General features: G+C 46.4%; 1 protein-coding gene across 1 annotated transcript; it reads right to left on the reverse strand.

The window, feature by feature from the left end:
* Positions 1-19,710: 19,710 nt before the first annotated feature.
* LOC125513942 (aquaporin PIP1-1) lies at positions 19,711-22,662 on the reverse strand. Its single transcript, XM_048679178.2, has 4 exons — positions 22,081-22,662; positions 20,811-21,106; positions 20,399-20,539; positions 19,711-20,031 (listed from the first exon to the last, which is right to left on the reverse strand). The coding sequence occupies exons 1-4, from the start codon at positions 22,415-22,417 to the stop codon at positions 19,933-19,935; spliced, it is 873 nt and encodes a 290-aa protein (XP_048535135.2). The 5' UTR covers positions 22,418-22,662; the 3' UTR covers positions 19,711-19,932.
* Positions 22,663-23,870: the final 1,208 nt, after the last annotated feature.

The following is a 23,870-nucleotide window of genomic DNA, read 5'->3' on the forward strand; positions in this document are numbered from 1 at the left end:
ATAGTATATCTATATGTGAAGACCTCTCTTTCTTTATTACTTCCTATTAATTGCAACGATGACCAAAACTATGTTTGTCAACCCTCAACAACTTTTACTCATCATACTTTTTCTATGTGAGCTCATTACTCTCCATGAGATCCATATGATCTCTTTGTTTCTTTTTATTTCCTTCTCTTTTTCTTTTATTTACTTAAGATCATGGCAAAAGAATCAAGCCCTTGACTCAACACTAATCTTTATTATATAGCTCACGGACTCGATTACATAGAAGAATTATAAGGCGAAAGTCATGACTAGATCAAACTAAGAACTTTTATTCTACTAGATCAAGATATTACCAAAAGGATCGAACTAAGAAAAACGGTAAAGATAAAAGTGATGGTGATACGATACCGGGGCACTCCCCAAAGCTTGGTAGTTGCCAAGGGGGGTGCCCATACCAGATACTCAAGTCTTCTTTGTTGGTGGAGACGGTGGTGATTTTGTTGATGGTGTAGGCTTGTCGTCCTTCTTCCAAGGCATAGGCTCACCATCATAGAAGGATGACTGAGTCTCCTGGAACCTCAAATCTGCAGCCAAACTCATCCTCTTGAATCTATATTCATACTCACAGTTTTGATTTTGTAGGTCATAGATCTGGGCTTGGAGGTGCTCGTTCCTCTCATGAAGCTTGAAGATCGCCTCCCCAATGTCCTTGACGTCCAGCTTGTGGTTGTTGGTGAACTCCGTGATCATGATGTGATTGGAATCGAGTCCATGCTCCACCATCTCCTAACACTTGAAAACTTCTTGCTCCAATGCCTCGAGCCTTGCCTCCATGCTTCCGATCTTCCTTGGTCCCTCGGCATCACGGATGTGCAACAACCCTCACGCATCTCAATGGTTTGAGGGTGTTGCAGCACTTCTGTGAGTTAGGGGTTGATGACCTTCTCGAAGAAATGGACCTTGGGGGCGCTTGAAGACGACATGACAACCTGGATCTGTCAGAAAAACAACTCGAAACGAAAACAGGAGATTTTTGCGTGATACAGGAGTCAAAACCTTCGGGAGATTATATAATGAATTTTTACCGACCAAAATACGTGTCGTGTATGAAAACGGAGTCCGGAGAGCCCACGAGGTAGGGGGGCGCGCCCAGTAGGGTAGGGCGCACCCTCCACCCTCGTGTTCTTCCCGGACTGCTACTTATTTTTCTATTTTTCTAAATATTCCAAAACGGAGAAATATTGCCTTAAAAACTGTTTTGGAGTCGGTTTACTTACCGTACCACATACCTATTCCTTTTCGGAGTCTGAAACGTTCCGGAAAGTGCCCCTTACGTATTCCTCCGGGGTTACGGTTTCAATAATATTGGTTTCAACATTTATGGGATTACCTGAGATATAATGTTTGATTCTTTGACCGTTCACCACCTTCGGATTTGTGCCTTCGAAGTTGTTGATTTTTATGGCACCGGAACGATAGGCCTCCTCGATAACGTAAGGACCTTCCCATTTAGAGAGAAGTTTTCCTGCAAAAAATATTAAACGAGAGTTGTATAGCAATACATAATCACCTACATTAAACTCACGCTTTTGTATCCTTTTGTCATGCCATCTTTTAACTTTTTCTTTAAACAACTTGGCATTTTCATAGGCTTGGGTTCTCCATTCATCAGGTGAGCTAATATCAAATAACCTCTTCTCACCGGCAAGTTTGAAATCATAATTGAGTTCTTTAATAGCCCAATATGCCTTGTGTTCTAGTTCGAGAGGTAAGTGGCATGCTTTTCCATAAACCATTTTATACGGAGACATACCCATAGGATTTTTATATGCAGTTCTATAGGCCCATAATGCATCATCAAGTTTCTTGGACCAATTTTTTCTAGATCTATTAACAGTCTTTTGCAAAATTAATTTGAGCTCTCTATTACTCAATTCTACTTGACCACTAGACTAAGGATGATAAGGAGATGCAATTATATGATTAACATCATATTTAGTAAGCATTTTACGGAAAGCACCATGAATAAAATGTGAACCACCATCAGTCATTAAATATCTAGGGACTCCAAATCTTGGAAAAATAACTTCTTTAAGCATTTTAATAGAAGTGTTATGATCAGCACTACTAGTTGGAATAGCTTCTACCCACTTAGTAACGTAATCAACAGCAACTAAAATATGTGTATATCCATTAGAGGAAGGAAAGGGTCCCATATAGTCAAAGCCCCAAACATCAAATGGTTCAATAACGAGTGAATAGTTCATAGGCATTTCTTGACGTCTACTAATATTACCAATGCTTTGACATTCATCACAAGATAAGACAAACTTACGGGCATCCTTGAAGAGAGTAGGCCAATGAAAACCAGATTGCAATACCTTATGTGCAGTTCTATCTCCAGCATGATGTCCTCCATAAGCTTCGGAGTGACACTTGCGTAGGATCTGTTCCTGTTCATGCTCAGGTACACAACGTCTAATAACACCATCTACTCCTTCTTTATAAAGATGTGGATCATCCCAAAAGTAATGCCTCATATCATAGAAGAACATTTTCTTTTGCTGGTATGTGAAACTAGGTGGTATAAACTTAGCAACAATGTAATTAGCATAATCAGCATACCATCGAGCAGTATGAGAAGCATTTATGACATTTGATGGCTCATCAGGAAAGCTATCATCAATAGGAAGTGGGTCATCAAGCACATTTTCTAACCTAGACAAGTTGTCTGCAACGGGGTTCTCAGCTCCCTTTCTATCAACAATATGTAAGTCAAATTCTTGTAGTAAGAGAACCCATCTAATAAGTCTAGGTTTAGCATCTTTCTTTTCCATGAGATGTTTAATAGCAGCATGATCAGTGTGAATAGTTACTTTAGAATCAACAATATAAGGTCTGAACTTATCACAAGCAAATACAACTGCTAAGAATTCTTTTTTAGTAGTAGCATAATTTCTTTGAGCATTGTCTAGGGTTTTACTAGCATATTGAATAACATGTAATTTCTTATCAACTCTTTGTCCTAGAACAACACCTACAACATAATCACTAGCATCACACATAATTTCAAAGGGTAAATTCCAATCAGGTGGCTGAACAATAGGTGCAGAGATCAATGCTTTCTTAAGTATTTCAAATGCTTCTACACAATCATCATCAAAGACAAATGGTATATCTTTTTGTAATAAATTAGTCAGAGGCCGAGAAATTTTTGAAAAGTCCTTAATGAACCTCCTATAAAATCCGGTATGACCAAGGAAACTTCTAATACCTTTGATGTCCTTGGGACATGGCATCATTTCAATAGCATCAACCTTGGCTTTATCAACTTCAATACCTCTTTCAGAAACTTTGTGCCCCAAGACAATACCTTCATTAACCATAAAGTGGCACTTTTCCCAATTCAAGATAAGATTATTTTCTTCACATCTCTGCAAAACTCGATCAAGGTTGCTCAAGCAATCATCAAAAGAAGATCCATAGACGGAGAAATCATCCATGAAAACCTCACAAATCTTTTCACAAAAGTCAGATAATATAGCCATCATGCATCTTTGAAAGGTAGCAGGTGCATTACATAAACCAAAAGGCATACGTCTATAAGCAAAAGTACCAAAAGGGCATGTAAAAGTAGTCTTTGATTGATCTTTGGCTGACATAGGTATTTGAGAGAAACCAGAATAACCATCTAGAAAGCAAAAATGTGTATGTTTGGATAATCTTTCTAGCATTTGATCGATAAAAGGTAAGGGGTAATGATCCTTTTTAGTTGCCTTATTTAATTTGCGGAAATCAATTACCATCTTATAACCTGTAATAATTCTTTAAGGGATCAATTCATCTTTATCATTAGGAACAACAGTAATACCTCCCTTCTTAGGGACACAATGGACAGGACTTACCCACTGACTATCAGCAATGGGATAGATTATACCTGCCTCAAGGAGCTTTAGTATTTCCTTTCTTACCACTTCTTTCATTTTAGGATTCAGCCGTCATTGATGATCACGAACTGGTTTAGCATCTTCTTCCAAATTAATTTTATGTTGACATAGAGTGGGACTAATGCCCTTAAGATCATCAAGAGTATACCCAATAGCAGCACGATGCTTCTTCAAAGTTTTCAATAATCTCTCTTCCTCATGCTCTGAAAGGTTAGCACTAATAATAACAGGATATATCTTTTTCTCATCAAGATAAGCATATTTAAGAGTATCAGGTAACGGTTTAAGCTCAAACACGAAATCACCCTTGGGTGGAGGAGGATCCCCTAAGATTTCAACAGGTAAATTGTTTTTCAGAATATGTTCCTGTTTAAAGAATACTTCATCTATTTCCCTTCTTTCATTCATAAACATGTCATTTTCATGATCTAGCAAATATTGTTCTAAAGGATCACTAGGAGGTACGGCAATAGAAGCAAGACCAATAATTTCATCCTTACTGGGTAATTCTTCTTCACGGTGTTGTCTACTAAATTTAGAAAAATTAAATTCATGAGTCATATCATCTAAACCGACAGTAACAACATCCCTTTTGCAATCTATGGTATCAGTAGCAGTGTTTAAGAAGGGTCTACCAAATATAATGGGACAAAAGCTATCTTGTGGGGAACCAAGAACAAGAAAATCAACAGGATATTTAGTTTTCCCACACAAGACTTCAACATCTCTAACAATTCTCATTGGTGAAATAGTATCTCTATTGGCAAGTTTAATTGTGACATCAATATCTTCTAACTCAACAGGTGCAATATCATGCATAATTTCTCTATAAAGGCTAATAGGTATTGCACTAGCACTGGCACCCATATCACATAAGCCATGATAACAATGATCTCCTATTTTAACAGAAATAACATGCATGCCTACCACAGGTCTAGGTTTATATTTAGCACAAGGTTTAGCAATTCTAGCAGTTTCATCACAGAAATAAATAACATGCCCATCAATATTATCAGACAAGATATCTTTAACAATAGCAATATTAGGTTCAACTTTAACTTGCTCAGGAGGTGTATATGTATTAATATTGCTTTTACGAACCACGGTTGAAGCTTTAGCATGATCCTTTATCCTAATAGGGAAAGGTGGTTTCTCAACATACGCAGTAGGAACAATAGGATCATTATAACTGACAATCTTTTCTTCAACTTTAATAGGTGCAGCTACTTTTACTTCTATGGGAGGATGATATTTAAACCACTTCTCCTTGGGGAGATCAACATAAGTAGAAAAAGATTCACAAAAAGAAGCTACTATCTCAGAGTCAAGTCCATATTTAGTGCTAAATTTACGGAAAACATCGGTATCCATAAAAGATTTAACACAATCAAAACTAGGTGTCATACCTGACTCCTTACCTTTGTCGAGGTCCCAATCTTCAGAGTTGTGTTTAATTCTTTCCAATAAATCCCATTTGAATTCAATAGTCTTCATCATAAAAGAGCCAGCACAAGAAGTATCAAGCATGGTGCGATTGCTTTCAGAAAGCCAAGCATAAAAATTTTGAATAATCATTTCTCTTGAGAGATCATGATTGGGGCATGAATATAACATTGATTTAAGCCTCCCCCAAGCTTGAGCGATGCTTTCTCCTTCGCGAGGCCAAAAATTATATATATAATTGCGATCACGATGAACAAGATGCATAGGATAAAACTTCTGATGAAATTCCAATTTCAATCGTTTGTAATTCCAAGACCCCATATCATCACATAGCCTATACCATGTTGATGCATCTCCCTTCAAAGATAAATGGAAGACCTTCTTCTTAACAACATCTCCGGGTATACCTGCAAGCTTAAATAATCCACAAACTTCATCTACATATATTAGATGCTCATTGTTGGGGAACGTTGCAGAAAACAAAAAAATTTCCTACGGTTTCACCAAGATCCATCTATGAGTTCATCTAGCAACGAGTGATCGGATTGCATCTACATACCTTTTTAGATCACGCGCGGAAGCGTTCAAAGAACGGGGATGAGGGAGTCGTACTCGACGTGATCCAAATCACCGGAGATCCTAGCGCCGAACGGACGGCACCTCCGTGTTCAACACACGTACGGTCAGCATGACGTCTCCTCCTTCTTGATCCAGCAAGGGGGGAGGAGAGGTTGATGAAGATCCAGCAGCACGACGGCGTGGTGGTGGATGCAGGAGTCACCACAGCAGGGCTTCGCCGTTCTACTACGAGAGGGAGAGGTGTAGCAGGGGAGAGGGAGGCGCCAAGAGTCAAGGGTGCGGCTGCCCCTCCCTCCCCCCCCTTTATATAGGATCCCCAAGGGGGGGCGCCGGCCCTAGGAGATGGGATCTCCTAGGGGGGGCGGCGGCCAAGGGTGGAGTGGCCCCCAAGGCAAGTGGGGCGCCCCCCCACCCTAGGGTTTCCAACCCTAGGCGCAGGGGGTGGGCCAAGGGGGCACACCAGCCCACTATGGGCTGGTTCCCCTCCCCACTTCAGCCCATGGGGCCCTCCGGGATGGGCGGTCTGACCCGGTGGACCCCCAGGACCCATCCGGTGGTCCCGGTACAATACCGGTGACCCCCAAAACTCTCCCGATGGCTGAAACTGCAGTTCCTATATATAATTCTTCACCTCCGGACCATTCCGGAACTCCTCGTGACGTCCGGGATCTCATCCGGGACTCCGAACAACTTTTGGGTTACTGCATATTCATATCTCTACAACCCTAGCGTCACCAAACCTTAAGTGTGTAGACCCTACGGGTTCGGGAGACATGTAGACATGACCGAGATGGCTCTCCGGTCAATAACCAACAGCGGGATCTGGATACCCATGTTGTCTCCCACATGCTCCTCGATGATCTCATCGGATGAACCACGATGTCGAGGATTCAAGCAACCCTGTATACAATTCCCTTTGTCAAGGTACGTTACTTGCCCGAGATTCGATCGTCCGTATCCCAATACCTCGTTCAATCTTGTTACCGGCAAGTCACTTTACTCGTACCGTAATGCATGATCCCGTTACCAGACACTTGGTCACTTTGAGCTCATTATGATGATGCATTACCGAGTGGGCCCAGAGATACCTCTCCGTCATACGGAGTGACAAATCCCAGTCTTGATCCGCGTCAACCCAACAGACACTTTCGGAGATACCCGTAGTATACCTTTATAGTCACCCAGTTACGTTGTGACGTTTGGTATAACCAAAGCACTCCTACGGTATCCGGGAGTTACATGATCTCATGGTCTGAGGAAAAGATACTTGACATTGGAAAAACTCTAGCAAACGAACTATACGATCTTGTGCTATGTTTAGGATTGGGTCTTGTCCATCACATCATTCTCCTAATGATGTGATCTCGTTATCAATGACATCCAATGTCCATAGTCAGGAAACCATGACTATCTATTAATCAACGAGCTAGTCAACTAGAGGCTTACTAGGGACATGTTGGTGTCTATGTATTCACACATGTATTACGATTTCCGGATAACACAATTATAGCATGAATAAAAGACAATTATCATGAACAAGGAAATATAATAATAATCCTTTTATTATTGCCTCTAGGGCATATTTCCAACAGTCTCCCACTTGCACTAGAGTCAATAATCTAGTTACATTGTGATGAATCAAACACCCATGGAATTCTGGTGTTGATCATGTTTTGCTCTAGGGAGAGGTTTAGTCAACGGATCTGCTACATTCAGGTCCGTATGTACTTTACAAATATCTATGTCTCCATCTTGAACATTTTCACGAATGGAGTTGAAGCGACGCTTGATGTGCCTGGTCCTCTTGTGAAACCTGGGCTCCTTGGCAAGTGCAATAGCTCCAGTGTTGTCACAAAAGAGCTTGATCGGCCCTGACGCATTGGGTATGACTCCTAGGTTGGTGATGAACTCCTTCACCCAGATTGCTTCATGTGCTGCCTCCGAGGCCGCCATGTACTCCGCTTCACATGTAGATCCCGCCACGACGCTCTTCTTGCAACTGCACCACCTTACTGCCCCACCATTCAAAATATACACGTATCCGGTTTGTGACTTAGAGTCATCCAGATCTGTGTCGAAGCTAGCATCGACGTAACCCTTTACGACGAGCTCTTCGTCACCTCCATAAACGAGAAACATTTCCTTAGTCCTTTTCAGGTACTTCAGGATATTCTTGACCGTTGTCCATTGTTCCTTGCCGGGATTACTTTGGTACCTACCTACCAAACTTACGGCAAGGTTTACATCAGGTCTGGTACACAGCATGGCATACATAATAGACCCTATGGCTGAGGCATAGGGGATGACACTCATCTCTTCTATATCTTCTGCCGTGGTCGGACATTGAGCTGAGCTCAATTTCACACCTTGCAACACAGGCAAGAACCCCTTCTTAGACTAATCCATATTGAACTTCTTCAATATCTTATCAAGGTATGTGCTTTGTGAAAGACCTAAGAGGCGTCTTGATCTATCTCTATAGATCTTGATGCCTAATATATAAGCAGCTTCTCCAAGGTCCTTCATTGAAAAACTCTTATTCAAGTAGGCCTTAATGCTGTCCAAAAGTTCTATATCATTTCCCATCAAAAGTATGTCATCTACATATAATATGAGAAATGCTACAGAGCTCCCACTCACTTTCTTGTAAACGCAGGCTTCTCCATAAGTCTGCATAAACCCAAACGCTTTGATCATCTCATCAAAGCGAATGTTCCAACTCCGAGACGCTTGCACCAGCCCATAAATCGAGCGTTGGAGCTTGCACACCTTGTCAGCATTCTTAGGATCGACAAAACCTTCCGGCTGCATCATATACAATTCTTCCTTAAGGAAACCATTAAGGAATGCCGTTTTGACGTCCATTTGCCATATCTCATAATCATAGAATGCGGCAATTGCTAATGATTCGTACGGACTTCAGCTTCGCTACGGGAGAGAAAGTCTCATCGTAGTCAACCCCTTGAACTTGCCGATAACCCTTAGCGACAAGTCGAGCTTTATAGATGGTAACATTACCATCCGCGTCCGTCTTCTTCTTAAAGATCCATTTGTTTTCTATCGCTCGCCGATCATCGGGCAAATCTGTCAAAGTCCATACTTTGTTTTCATACATGGATCCTATCTCGGATTGCATGGCTTCAAGCCATTTGTTGGAATCTGGGCCCGCCATCGCTTCTTCATAGTTCGAAGGTTCACCGTTGTCTAACAACATGATTTCCAAGACAGGGTTGCTGTACCACTCTGGTGCGGAACGTGTCCTTGTGGACCTACGAAGTTCAGTAGCAACTTGATCTGAAGTTTCATGATCATCATCATTAACTTCCTCTCTAGTCGGTGCAGGCACCTCAGGAACATTTTCTTGAGTTGCACCACTTTCCGGTTCAAGAGGTAATACTTCATCAAGTTCTACTTTCCTCCCACTTACTTCTTTCGAGAGAAACTCTTTCTCTAGAAAGGATCCATTCTTGGCAACAAAGATCTTGCCTTCGGATCTGAGGTAGAAGGTATACCCAATAGTTTCTTTAGGGTATCCTATGAAGACGCATTTTTCCGACTTGGGTTCGAGCTTTTCAGGTTGAAGTTTCTTGACATAAGCATCGCATCCCCAAACTTTTAGAAACGACAGCTTAGGTTTCTTCCCAAACCATAATTCATACGGTGTCGTCACAACGGATTTCGACGGAGCCCTATTTAAAGTGAATGCGGAAGTCTCTAAAGCATAGCCCCAAAATGATAGCGGTAAATCGGTAAGAGACATCATAGATCGCACCATATCTAATAGAGTGCGATTACGACGTTCGGACACACCATTACACTGAGGTGTTCCAGGCAGCGTGAGTTGTGAAACTATTCCACATTTTCTTAAGTGTGTGCCAAATTCGTGACTCAAGTATTCTCCTCCACGATCTGATCGCAAGAACTTGATTTTCATGTCACGTTGATTTTCAACCTCACTCTGAAATTCCTTGAACCTTTCAAAGGTCTCAGACTTGTGTTTCATTAAGTAGACATACCCATATCTACTCAAGTTATCAGTGAGGGTGAGAACATAACGATAACCACCGCGAGCCTCAACACTCATTGGACCGCACACATCAGTATGTATGATTTTCAATAAGTTGGTTGCTCGCTCCATTGTTCCTGAGAACGGAGTCTTGGTCATTTTACCCATGAGGCATGGTTCGCACGTGTCAAATGATTCGTAATCAAGAGACTCTAAAAGTCCATCTGCATGGAGCTTCTTCATGCGTTTGACACCTATGTGACCAAGGCGGCAGTGCCACAAGTATGTGAGACTATCATTATCAACCTTACATCTTTTGGTACTCACACTATGAATATGTGTAGCATTACGCTCGAGATTCATTAAGAATAAACCATTCACCATCGGAGCATGACCATAAAACATATCTCTCATATAAATAGAACAACCATTATTCTCGGATTTAAATGAGTAGCCATCTCGTATTAAACGAGATCCTGATACAATGTTCATGCTCAAACTTGGCACTAAATAACAATTATTGAGGTTCAAAACTAATCCCGTAGGTAAATGTAGAGGTAGTGTGCCGACGGCGATCACATCGACCTTGGAACCATTCCCGACGCGCATCGTCACCTCGTCCTTCGCCAGTCTCCGCTTATTCCGCAGCTCCTGCTTTGAGTTACAAATGTGAGCAACTGCACCGATATCAAATACCCAGGAGCTACTACGAGTACTAGTAAGGTACACATCAATTACATGTATATCTCATATACCTTTCGTTTTGCCGGCCTTCTTGTCCGCTAAGTATTTGGGGCAGTTCCGCTTCCAGTGACCACTTTCCTTGCAATAAAAGCACTCAGTCTCGGGCTTGGGTCCATTCTTTGGCTTCTTCCCGACAACTTGCTTGCCGGGCGCGGCAACTCCCTTGCCGTCCTTCTTGAAGTTCTTCTTACCCTTGCCTTTCTTGAACTTAGTGGTTTTATTCACCATCAGCACTTGATGTTCCTTTTTGACTTCTACCTCTGCTGATTTCAGCATTGCAAATACTTCAGGAATGGTCTTTTCCATCCCCTGCATATTGAAGTTCATCACAAAGCTCTTGTAGCTCGGTGGAAGCGACTGAAGGATTCTGTCAATGACCGCGTCATCCGGGAGATTAACTCCCAGCTGAGTCAAGCGGTTATGTAACCCAGACATAGTGAGTATGTGCTCACTGACAGAACTGTTTTCCTCCATCTTACAACTGAAGAACTTGTCGGAGACTTCATATCTCTCGACCCGGGCATGAGCTTGAAAAACCATTTTCAGCTCTTCGAACATCTCATATGCTCCGTGTCTCTCAAAACGCTTTTGGAGCCCCGGCTCTAAGCTGTAAAGCATGCCGCACTGAACGAGGGAGTAATCATCGGTACGTGTCTGCCAAGCGTTCATAACGTCTTGTTCTGCAGGGAGAACAGGTGCTTCACCTAGCGGTGCTTGTAGGACATAATCTTTCTTGGCAGCTATGAGGATGATCCTCAGGTTCCGGACCCAGTCCGTATAGTTGCTGCCATCGTCTTTCAGCTTGGTTTTCTCTAGGAACGCGTTGAAGTTGAGGACAACGTTGGCCATTTGATCTACAATACATGTTGTAAAGATTTTAGACTAAGTTCATGATAATTAAGTTCATCTAATCAAATTATTCAATGAACTCCCACTTAGATAGACATCCCTCCAGTCATCTAAGTATAACATGATCCGAGTTAACTAGGCTATGTCCGATCATCACGTGAGACGGACTAGTCAACATCAGTGAACATCTTCATGTTGATCGTATCTTCTATACGACTCATGCTCGACCTTTCGGTCTTCTGTGTTCCGAGGCCATGTCTGTACATGCTAGGCTCGTCAAGTCAACCTAAGTGTTTGCATGTGTAAATCTGTCTTACACCCGTTGTATGTGAACGTTGGAATCTATCACACCCGATCATCACGTGGTGCTTCGAAACAACGAACTGTCGCAACGGTGCACAGTTAGGGGGAACACTTTCTTGAAATTATTATGAGGGATCATCTTATTTACTACCGTCGTTCTAAGTAAACAAGATGCAAAAACATGATAAACATCACATGCAATCAAATAATAATAATAGTGACATGATATGGCCAATATCACATAGCTCCTTTGATCTCCATCTTGGGGCTCCATGATCATCTTGTCACCGGCATGACACCATGATCTCCATCATCGTGTCTCCATGAAGTTGCTTGCCAACTATTACTTCTACTACTATGGCTAACACGTTTAGCAATAAAGTAAAGTAATTTACATGGCGTTTCTCAATGACACGCAGGCCATACAAAAAATAAAGACAACTCTTATGGCTCCTGCCGGTTGTCATACTCATCGACATGCAAGTCGTGATTCCTATTACAAGAACATGATCTCATACATCACATATATATCATTCATCATTCATCACAACTTTGGCCATATCACATCACAGAACACTTGCTACAAAAACAAGTTAGACGTCCTCTAATTGTTGTTGCAAGTTTTACGTGGCTGCAAGAGGGTTCTAGCAAGAACATTTTCTTACCTACGTTAAAGCCACAACGTGATTTGTCAACTTCTATTTACCCTTCATAAGGACCCTTTTCATCAAATCCGCTCCAACTAAAGTGGGAGAGACAGACACCCGCCTGCCACCTTATGCAACTAGTGCATGTCAGTCGGTGGAACCGGTCTCACGTAAGCGTACGTGTAAGGTTGGTCCGGGCTGCTTCATCCCACAATACCGTTGAAGTAAAATAAGACTAGTAGCGGCAAGAAAGTTGACAACATCTACGCCCACAACAAATTGTGTTCTACTCGTGCAAAGGGAACTACGCATAGACCTAGCTCATGATGCCACTGTTGGGGAACGTTGCAGAAAACAAAAAAATTCCTACGGTTTCACCAAGATCCATCTATGAGTTCATCTAGCAACGAGTGATCGGATTGCATCTACATACCTTTGTAGATCACACGCAGAAGCGTTCAAAGAACGGGGATGAGGGAGTCGTACTCGACGTGATCCAAATCACCGGAGATCCTAGCGCCGAACGGACGACACCTCCGTGTTCAACACACGTACGGTCAGCGTGACGTCTCCTCCTTCTTGATCCAGCAAGGGGGGAGGAGAGGTTGATGAAGATCCAGCAGCACGACGGCGTGGTGGTGGATGCAGGAGTCACCACAGCAGGGCTTCGCCGTTCTACTACGAGAGGGAGAGGTGTAGCAGGGGAGAGGGAGGCGCCAAGAGTCAAGGGTGCGGCTGCCCCTCCCTCCCCCCCCCCTTTATATAGGATCCCCAAGGGGGGGCGCCGGCCCTAGGAGATGGGATCTCCTAGGGGGGGCGGCGGCCAAGGGTGGAGTGGCCCCCAAGGCAAGTGGGGCGCCCCCCCACCCTAGGGTTTCCAACCCTAGGCGCAGGGGGTGGGCCAAGGGGGCGCACCAGCCCACTATGGGCTGGTTCCCCTCCCCACTTCAGCCCATGGGGCCCTCCGGGATGGGTGGTCCCACCCGGTGGACCCCCGGGACCCATCCGGTGGTCCCGGTACAATACCGGTGACCCCCGAAACTCTCCCGATGGCCGAAACTGCAGTTCCTATATATAATTCTTCACCTTCGGACCATTCCGGAACTTCTCGTGACATCCAGGATCTCATCCGAGACTCCGAACAACTTTCAGGTTACTGCATATTCATATCTCTACAACCCTAGCGTCACCAAATCTTAAGTGTGTAGACCCTACGGGTTCGGGAGACATGTAGACATGACCGAGATGGCTCTCCGGTCAATAACCAACAGCGGGATCTGGATACCCATGTTGGCTCCCACATGCTCCTCGATGATCTCATCGGATGAACCACGATGCCGAGGATTCAAGCAACCCCGTATACAATTCCCTTTGTCAATCGGTACGTTACTTGCCCGAGATTCGATCATCGATATCCCAATACCTCGTTCAATCTCGTTACCGGCAAGTCACTTTACTCGTACCGTAATGCATGATCCCATTACCAGACACTTGGTCACTTTGAGCTCATTATGATGATGCATTACCGAGTGGGCCCAGAGATACCTCTCCGTCATACGGAGTGACAAATCCCAGTCTTGATCCGCGTCAACCCAACAGACACTTTCGGAGATACCCGTAGTATACCTTTATAGTCACCCAGTTACGTTGTGACATTTGGTATAACCAAAGCACTCCTACGGTATCCGAGAGTTACACGATCTCATGGTGTGAGGAAAAGATACTTGACATTGGAAAAACTCTAGCAAACGAACTATACGATCTTGTGCTATGTTTAGGATTGGGTCTTGTCCATCACATCATTCTCCTAATGATGTGATCTCGTTAACAATGACATCCAATGTCCATAGTCAGGAAACCATGACTATCTATTGATCAACGAGCTAGTCAACTAGAGGCTTACTAGGGACATGTTGGTGTCTATGTATTCACACATGTATTACGATTTCCGGATAACACAATTATAGCATGAATAAAAGACAATTATCATGAACAAGGAAATATAATAATAATCCTTTTATTATTGCCTCTAGGGCATATTTCCAACACTCATCAGGATGTTTTGTTCCATCTCCTAAAAAGGGATTGGCTAGCAGTTTTTCTATCATACCCTAAGGAATTTCAAAACAGACATTTTCATTTTCATTTACATTTTCAGTAGGTTGAGTAGGTTGAGGAGCAACTCTTTGCTCTACTAGTCGGGGTGAAGATACCCCGAACAAGCCCCTCACACGATTACTTTCCATAGTAACAAGTGACAGTAAATTTCAGGACACTATATAAATTTTCCTTACCAAATTCCACCTACCAAAGGCGCTTCACTCCCCGGCAACGGCGCCAGAAAAGAGTCTTGATGACCCACAAGTATAGGGGATCTATCGTAGTCCTTTCGATAAGTAAGAGTGTCGAACCCAATGAGGAGCAGAAGAAAATGATAAGCGGTTTCCAGCAAGGTATTCTCTGCAAGTACTGAAATAAGTGGTAACAGATAGTTTTGTGATAGGATAATTTGTAACGAGCAACAAGTAACAAAAGTAAATAAAGTGCAGCAAGGTGGCCCAATCCTTTTTGTAGCAAAGGACAAGCCTGGACAAACTCTTATATAGAGAAAAGCGCTCCCGAGGACACATGGGAATATCGTCAAGCTAGTTTTCATCACGCTCATATGATTCGCGTTCAGTACTTTGATAATTTGGTATGTGGGTGGACCGGTGCTTGGGTACTGCCCTTACTTGGACAAGCATCCCACTTATGATTAACCTCTATTGCAAGCATCCGCAACTACAACAACAGTATTAAGGTAAACCTAACCATAGCATGAAACATATGGACCCAAATCAGCCCCTTACGAAGCAACGCATAAACTAGGGTTTAAGCTTCTGTCACTCTAGCAACCCATCATCTACTTATTACTTCCCAATGCCTTCCTCTAGGCCCAAACAATGGTGAAGTGTCATGTAGTCGACGTTCACATAACACCACTAGAGGAGAGAGAACATACATCTCATCAAAATATCGAACGAATACCAAATTCACATGACTACTAATAGCAAGACTTCTCCCATGTCCTCAGGAAAAAAGTAACTACTCACAAATCATAAACATGTTCATAATCAGAGGGGTATTAATATGCATATGGGATCTGAACATATGATCTTCCACCAATTAAACCAACTAGCATCAACTACAAGGAGTAATTAACACTACTAGCAACCTACTAGCACCAATCCCGTACTTGGAGACAAGAATTGGATACAAGAGATGAACTAGGGTTTTGAGAGGAGATGGTGCCGATGAAGATGTTGATGGAGATTGCCCTCTCCTGATGAGAGGAGCGTTGGTGATGACGATGGCGATGATTTCCCCCTCCGGAAGAGAAGTTTCCCCGGCAGAACAGCTCCACCAGAGCCCTAGATTAGTTCCGCCAAGGTTCCGCCTCGTGGCGGCGGAGTTTCGTCCAAGAAGAAGGCTTATGATTTTTTTCCCATTGAAAGACTTCATATAGCAGAAGATGGCCACCAGAGGGCCACCAGGGGGCCCACGAGGTAGGGGGCGCGCCCAGGGGGGTAGGGCACGCCCCCCACCCTCGTGGGCAGGGTGTGGCCCCTGGTGAATTTCTTCCGCTGAGTATTTTATATATATTATGAAAACGTCTTCCGTGAAGTTTCAGGACTTTTGAAGCTGTGCAGAATAGGTCTCTAATATTTGCTCCTTTTCCAGCCCAGAATCCCAGCTCCGGCATTCTCCCTCTTTATGTAAACCTTGTAAAATAAGAGAGAATAGGCATAAGTATTGTGACATAATGTGTAATAACAGCCCATAATGCAATAAATATCGATATAAAAGCATGATGCAAAATGGACGTATCACCGCCACTCTCCTAGTTAACATTAGGCCTTGTCGTCCTCGCTGGAACTACACCCCACACCAACTTCTCTTCGGTTCCCCTCCATCCTACGATGGTCTCCGCATCTTCGGTTGTTTGTGTTATCCTAGCACCGCATCCACTACACCACACAAACTCGCTCCTCGCTCTGTAGCTTACATCTTCCTAGGCTACCCCCTAGCACCAAAGGTTACCGGTGCTACGACCCCGTGTCCTACCGTGTGTATACCTCCCGACACGTGTACTTTGATGAGCGGGTTTTTCCCTTTTACCAGGTACCGCCTTTTGTAGAGGACTCGGCGCCCCATGATGGTGTCTCGGATGCGGACCCGGTGTAGCCCCCGGCGCGGCCCCTCCTGGCCCCGGCGCGGCTCCCGCTGGCTCCTCCCGGTGCGGCCTCGGCGTGCCCTCCCGCGGCTGGTCCCTCTGTTGCAGCCCCCGCTGTGGGTCCCTCCGCCGCGGCCCCAGCAGCCCGTCCCTCGGCCTCGGCCCCGGCACGGCCATGCATGGCCCCGAGTGGCCCTTCGGCTCCCACTCCGCCGAGTGGCACGGCTGGCGCCGCCCCGATCGGCTCCACCACCCCAGTTGGCCCCGCTGCTTCGGCCGGCCCCGGTCCCGCTGCGACGCCAGGAGAGGCGGACTCTTCATCACCTCCGTCCATCGCTTCTACCACAGCCGACCCGCCTTCCGCTGGCATGGTGACGCGGTCCCGTGTCGGCATCTACCGCCCTAGCACGCGCTACGGTGCCGATGAGTACGTGTGGGCGGTGTCGACATCATCCTCTCCACCGTCGCCCATCCCCTCATCTGCACGCGCCGCCCTTCGTGATCCACATTGGCTTGCCGCGATGCGCGAGAAGTTTGATGCGTTGCAGTGCAACCGCACGTAGCATCTTGTGTCGCAACCCCTCACGCCAACGTCATCAGTGGAAAATGGGTGTTTCGTCACAAGACCAACCCTGACGGTTCTCTCGAGCGCTACAAGGCTCGTTGGGTGGTGCGCGGTTTCCGCCAGCGCGCCGGTGCGGACTTCACCGACACCTTCGCCCCGGTCATTAAACCGGGCACGATTCGTACGGTGCTTTAGCTGGAGGTTTCCCATGGATGGCCAGTGCATCAGTTGGATGTCTCCAACGCGTTTCTGCACGGCCACCTCACGGAACGGGTCTTCTGCGAGCAGCCGACTGGCTTCGTCGACGCCGAGCATCCCGACCACGTCTGCCTGCTCTCTCGGTCCCTCTATGGACTGAAGCAGGCCCCCAGGGCGTGGTACCAGCGTATGGCCGTGTCCCTACAGCAGCTTGGGTTTCACACAATCCGCTCCGACGCGTCTCTGTTCGTCTATCATCAGGGCACTGCCACTGCATACCTGCTGCTCTATGTGGACGACATTATCCTGACGGCATCCTCGCCTGGGCTTCTTCAGCAGCTCACGGCTCGTCTTCGCGATGAGTTTGCCCTCAAGGATCTTGGAGCGCTGCACTACTTCCTTGGCATTGAGATCGTTCGCCGTGCCGATGGGTTCTTTCTGCATCAGCAGAAGTACGCTCATGAGCTTCTCGAGCGTGCGGGTATGCTTAATTGCAAAACCGCGTCCACGCCTGTTGACACCAAGGCGAAGGTTTCTACTTTGGAGGGTTCCCCTGCGCCGGATGCGGCGTTCTACCGCTCCATCGTCGGCGCTCTGCAGTATCTCACCCTCACTCGGCCTGACTTGTAGTATGCAGTCCAGCAGGTGTGCCTTCACATGCACTCCCCACGTGACTCTCATTGGACTCTGGTGAAGTGTATTCTTCGGTATATATGCGACACTATGACCATGGGACTCACCCTGACGGCTTCCTCCTCCATCGACATGGTCGCCTACTCCGACGCTGATTGGGCTGGCTGCCCGGACACGCGTCGCTCTACGGCAGGCTATTGTGTCTACCTCGGGCTGTCGCTGATATCGTGGTCGTCCAAGCGGCAGCCCACGGTCTCTCGCTCGAGTGCCGAGGCGGAGTATCGGGCAGTGGCTAACGCCGTTGCTGAGTGCTCTTGGCTCCGTCAGCTTCTTCAGGAGTTGCTTTGTGTGGTCCCCAAGGCCACGATTGTCTACTGTAACAACGTCTCCGTCGTCTACCTCTCCGCCAACCCCGTCCACCATCGTCGTACGAAGCATATTGAGCTCGACATTCACTTCGTTCGCGAGCAGGTAGCTCTCGGGAAGGTTCGTGTTCTGCACGTTCCTACCACTCAGCAGTTTGCCGATGTTATGACTAAGGGACTACCGACCCCAGTCTTCGAGGAGTTTCGGTCTAGTCTCTGTGTCTCCGGCGACGCTTCGACCGCGGGGGGTGTTGAGCGTACGTTGTACACTGCATATGTATAGGACTTGGGTGTGTATTTATACCGTTGTATCTCCCCCCCCCCCCCCCCTCTCGTATATTTGTACATCTTGGAAGACAAGTAGAGGCCGATCCACCCTGTACCTATATATGTGCACCATGCTCACAATCAATGATTATCGATTCGTGCAATCTCATTCTTCCTAACTAACACAGAGGGAGTACATCAGAAATACAAGGAGAAAGATGCCCCGCCTCACACTGGAGCCTGGAGGAACCATGCTCAGGCACAAGCAACTTCAGCAGTTTGAACCTCATTTGACATGAAGTGGAATGCTCCGAGAGGCAACCAACAATTTTGGCCCAGACTGGCACAATTCTGAGGCATGGCATTCTCTTCCCAGTTTCACCTCAGTGGGGATGCTCTAGCCGCCTACGCGCTAGACCTTGGCTTCCGAAAGGGTGTTTTGGCGCCTTTGGAATTCAGACGTTGAACGGACAGGGACAAGCCATGTGCCGTGGCGTAGAGGTCGAGCGCGCACTATCGGCCGGCCGGCCTTTACACCGTGTGCCACTGCCAATGCCATCAATCAACCATCCTCATCTCCATCTTCATACTTGTCCCCACCATCCACCAAAGCAACAGCTCCAACAACCACCACTACCGTTCGTTGCAGCCCTCGCGGATTCAAATGAAACGGAGAAAACTTCTCCAACCCGCAAACCTCGGGCGTGCTGATCTCAATCATCTGTTTCCGAAGAGTTGGCCAGTGGGGGTTCATTTCTCTCATTGGCCATAGGCCATAGCATCACTCGATTCAGAGCAAAACCTTCTCTCCTTTTTGTTTTTTCTTACTGTTTTCATCTAGTTTCGGTGGCTTAGGATCTCGGTAATTTCTGTTTTCCTTGCTTTAGTCTAGGTTAACTATCAGCTAGGACAATCTTATATTAGCATCGTTGTCAACATTCCAGACACAAACACGGGAGCAGCTATAGGGAAACTACAGCAACAAATTATAACTTATTAAATCTTCCACAATGAGAACACACACAACTGTCACACCGGAGTCTTAACACACACAAGTCTGGATTCAGTCAGGAGAGAACATCTTGAGGAGAATCGACGGCGGATGCGATACTAGGCGCTCGAAACAAGACATCACAAAGAAGCTCGTTATTTCGGATCGGCTTTTGGTAGCGGAGGCGAGGCGGCTTAGGACCTGCTCTTGTTGAAGGGAATTGCTCTGATGATCACCTGGTGGTACACGGCCGCCAGGGCAGCGCCCACGAAGGGGCCCACCCAGAAGATCCACTGCAAAATCAAACTAGCTTAGGAATGAAGTTTTTCAGGTATATATAGCCTCTGGTATTGATAGGTGAGGCATGAGAAAACAGATTGAGTTGCTACACCATATCCCATAGCTTACTTATTAAACGATAACGTGCCACTGTGTTAGCATCATTGAGGTTGTTAATTCTATGATTAATTGTGGTTGGTTACATGCAACACCTTATGAGCTCAGACTACCCAGAACATTGTGCACTAACTATCAACTAATATGCCCCACCATGGCATGGAAGTGCCGATTGCATTTGATATGTTCGTCTGGAGGCAGTTTCATTGTTAGTGGAACTATTTGCTGAAAAGGGCAAGTAGGTGAGAGTGGGGTTTCACTCACATGGTCATTCCAGGCATGGTCCCTGTTGTAGATGATGGCAGCGCCAAGGCTCCTCGCTGGGTTGATGCCGGTGCCAGTGATGGGGATGCTGGCCAGGTGGACCAGGAACACCGCGAACCCAATCGGCAGAGGGGCCAGGATCTGTTTTCACAAGCAACGGATGGAAAAATGTTACGATATGTACCAAAACACTTAGAAAAATCATAATGAGATGACTAGACACACAATTCACTGGAGCAAGCAAGACGAACCAGAGAATGTAAGTTACAAGCGCGTCAGTTCATTGTAATCACATCAGCACATCAGTTCATTGCTATTCAGTACAAACTACCCAGCTAATAACTAAGGCATTGCTAGCATGTAGCATCACATATAAAACAGAACTGGTGGAGTAGAAGTGTAGAGTACTTACAGGAACATGGGAGTCTCTGGCATTCCTCTTGGCATCAGTAGCAGAGAAAACGGTGTAGACCAAGACGAAGGTGCCAATGATCTCAGCGCCAAGGCCATCGCCCTTGGTGTAGCCACTGGCGACTACATTGGCGCCGCCACCGTTGCCCATGTACAGACCCTGCTGGAAGCCCTTCACCACTCCAGCTCCACAGATGGCCCCTAGGCATTGCATAATTATGTAGAAGATGGCCCTGGTCAGGGACAGCTTCCTGGCTAAGAACAGCCCAAAAGTCACCGCTGGGTTGATGTGTCCTCCTGTCATTGTATCACAATAGAGATTAGCAGTGTCCTCGACTCTGGTAGTGCTTTTATTGTTACATCATATTTGTTCTCTGACAATTTGACATTTTGAGATTAACCAGGCAGAATCTAGATTCAGGAGCAGTAAGTAGTGAGAACTGGACCACAACATTTACTGAGAGACATTGTACAATTTGACAATAAAAGTGGTTTAATGACTACTAAATAATGTGTTGGCCGTAGCAGAGTTTCAGCAAACGAATTTTATGAAATATTACTGCATATTGGTCACTCGTCTCCAAGCGAAACCGAATCAGATCGAGTAATAAAAATGGTGCCTTTCATGTGCACCTTTGACCTTTTGAGGTTTGAATATCTAGATTTGGACATTACAGAAGCGCTGCATCAAAAGATGAGCTCTGGTAGCATCCTTTAGTTGTGAATTGTGCCTTTGCAAAATAAAACTGGGTTTACATACTGCAGCAGTACAGTTTGCCGATGAAATGTCTAAAACTATGGCTGCTACTACAAAACAAAGACACAGATTTTGTGCACATGGCCGCGTAGGGACCCTAAATTCTCTATCTTACCTTATTACTTTAATTTTAAATTTTTGAATTTTTGAAAGAAAGATCATATGTATGTTCATCTTGATGATATAACGCAGTCATGATGGAACTCCATAAATTTCTTTTAAGTAAAATGGAACTCCATAATTAAAGAAAAATGTTTTTACAACTGTTTAATAAAGTGAAGGGAGAGGAGGGATTATTGTAGGTTGGACACGCAACCCATTTCACTTTTTGGAAGACAAAACACTCTAGAATCTAGATGCGTTGCGTACAATAACAACAAAAAGGCACAGTACTAACTGACAGCTGCTTCAGCTCCTGTGAAGCAACAAACAGCCAGGAGTACGTATGTAGCAAGCCAAGAAGAGGGGAGAGAGAGAGAGAGAGAGAGAGAGAGAGAAGGCTGTGGAGGGAGACCTGAGATGCCGGCGGTGCAGTAGACGAGCGCGAAGATCATGCCGCCGAAGGACCAGGCGATGCCCTGGATGCCGACGGTGGCGCACTTGGAGGGGGACTTGGAGACGCCCATGACGGTGAGCACGGTGACGTAGAGGAAGAGGAAGGTGGCGATGAACTCGGCGATGCCCGCGCGGTAGAAGGACCAGGACTTGAGCTCCCCGGGCTCGAATAGGGGAGCCGGGGGCGGCTCCTTGTAGTCCTTGTCGTCGCCGCCGCCCTGCGCCGCCGTCCCGATGGGCTGCCGCTCCGAGTACCTGTTGGCGCCCAGCCGCACGTCCTCCTCCTTCCCCTCCATTGCCCTCTCTCTCTCTCTCTCGCTTGCTCTCTGGCTGGCTGCTGCTCCGGGAAGGGGACGTTGAGGCAGCGGCGGCGGTGGGTGTGTTGTGAGCTGTGACCGTGAGGTGGTGGAGTGCAAGCGAGCTATAAAGGCAGGAGCGGGGGTGAGTGACAGAGTGAGTGAGGGCGGCACTGTGAGGAAGGTGGTTCTGGAAAGGGTCGGGGAGGGTGATGAGGGAGGAGCACGGGGGTGTCGAGTGGGGCAGTCCAATGGAGTGCAGTGCAGTGGTAGTAGTTGGTTGCGTCGGGTGCCTTTTCCGCTTTATTGTTTGTCTCCGAGCTTATCCAATTCCAGCGCTTCTTTCTCCGCTCCGTTTGTCTGCACTAAGCATCATTGTTTCATCAATATATGATCAGAGCATAACATATTTACAAATAATACAGCAGAAAGCATAGAATCGAAGAATATATTACGAAAGGAGTACAAAGAAATGCTCCGCCATGGTAATCTGATGAAGAGCTGTGCTTCGGTTGTAGGAGTAGTACTGTGTGAGCCGAGTGTGACGTCCATTTTCTGTTGCTTCTTGGTAAATTTCTTAGATTCTCCCTTGCTTGGTGCATTCTTTTGCTCCACTTAATCTTTATTAGCTGGGCTTTTTCCTCGCTTCCAAGGATTCTTTGCTTTGGCTTTTGTTCTGTCCGGGGCCCACCAAAGCCATCGATCAATCCTCCAGCAGGGGAGTGGAGAGGACAAGGAGCACTAGCACAAACACAAAGACAGCGATGGGACTTACCACAGGAGTAGGTGCCTCAGGACATCTTCAGCCGCGCCCCCAAGAAAGCCTTCTAGGCGTCTTTTCGTCCGTCGACGTTAAAAAATCGGTCCAGTCGCGCCTCCAAGAGCTTAGTTTTCGTCGGTTCGGGGCGAAATTGGCGCCGGCGGACCCAACCCGAACCCGACGCGCTGGGGGTCGCTCGGGGGCGCCGGGCGAATCTTTTTTGGCGCGAAGAGCCGCAGGCCCACCGCGTCAGCGACTCTACCCTCTTCTCGCCCCTTCGTCGTCATCATCGCCTCGTTTCCCGCAGCGAATCAATGCCAAAGCTGCCGCGCCGGTCAGCCTCTATTGATGCCTCACGGGCGGCGCAGTGAAGGCTAGACGGCGCGTCCCTCGGCCACCACGCAATCACGCCACGCGTAACGCGCCGGCCAAGCCTACTACGCGGCGCCTCCGCCTATAAAAGCCGACTGCAAACACGCCGGAGAGGTTTACCCTGATCATCCACCGACGACGCGCTCATTTCTCCCCCTTTTCTCCTCTTGCCGTCACCAGTTGAGAAAGCATGGCCGAGCGTTTCCCAGACGACGGCGCGGCGGCGAACGGATTCGGGCGCCGTCATCTGCACGAGGACGAGGCTCGCCTCCTTTTCGAGGCCGAGTACCCGGTCCCGCCGGACATGCGGGTGCCCGGGGC

This window comes from Triticum urartu, chromosome 6A (assembly GCF_056163025.1).
Source record: "Triticum urartu cultivar PI428250 chromosome 6A, HENAU_Tu73, whole genome shotgun sequence".
Lineage (NCBI taxonomy): Eukaryota > Viridiplantae > Streptophyta > Magnoliopsida > Poales > Poaceae > Triticum > Triticum urartu.

Coding starts and splice junctions, on each gene's coding strand:
- LOC125513942 (XM_048679178.2), bottom strand. CDS start 22,417: ATGGAGGGGAAGGAGGAGGACGTGCGGCTGGGCGCCAACAGGTACTCG. Junction 21,107..22,080: donor CTGCACCGCCGGCATCTCAG/GTCTCCCTCCAC, acceptor ATACAATGACAG/GAGGACACATCAACCCAGCG. Junction 20,540..20,810: donor CCAGAGACTCCCATGTTCCT/GTAAGTACTCTA, acceptor TTGTGAAAACAG/ATCCTGGCCCCTCTGCCGAT.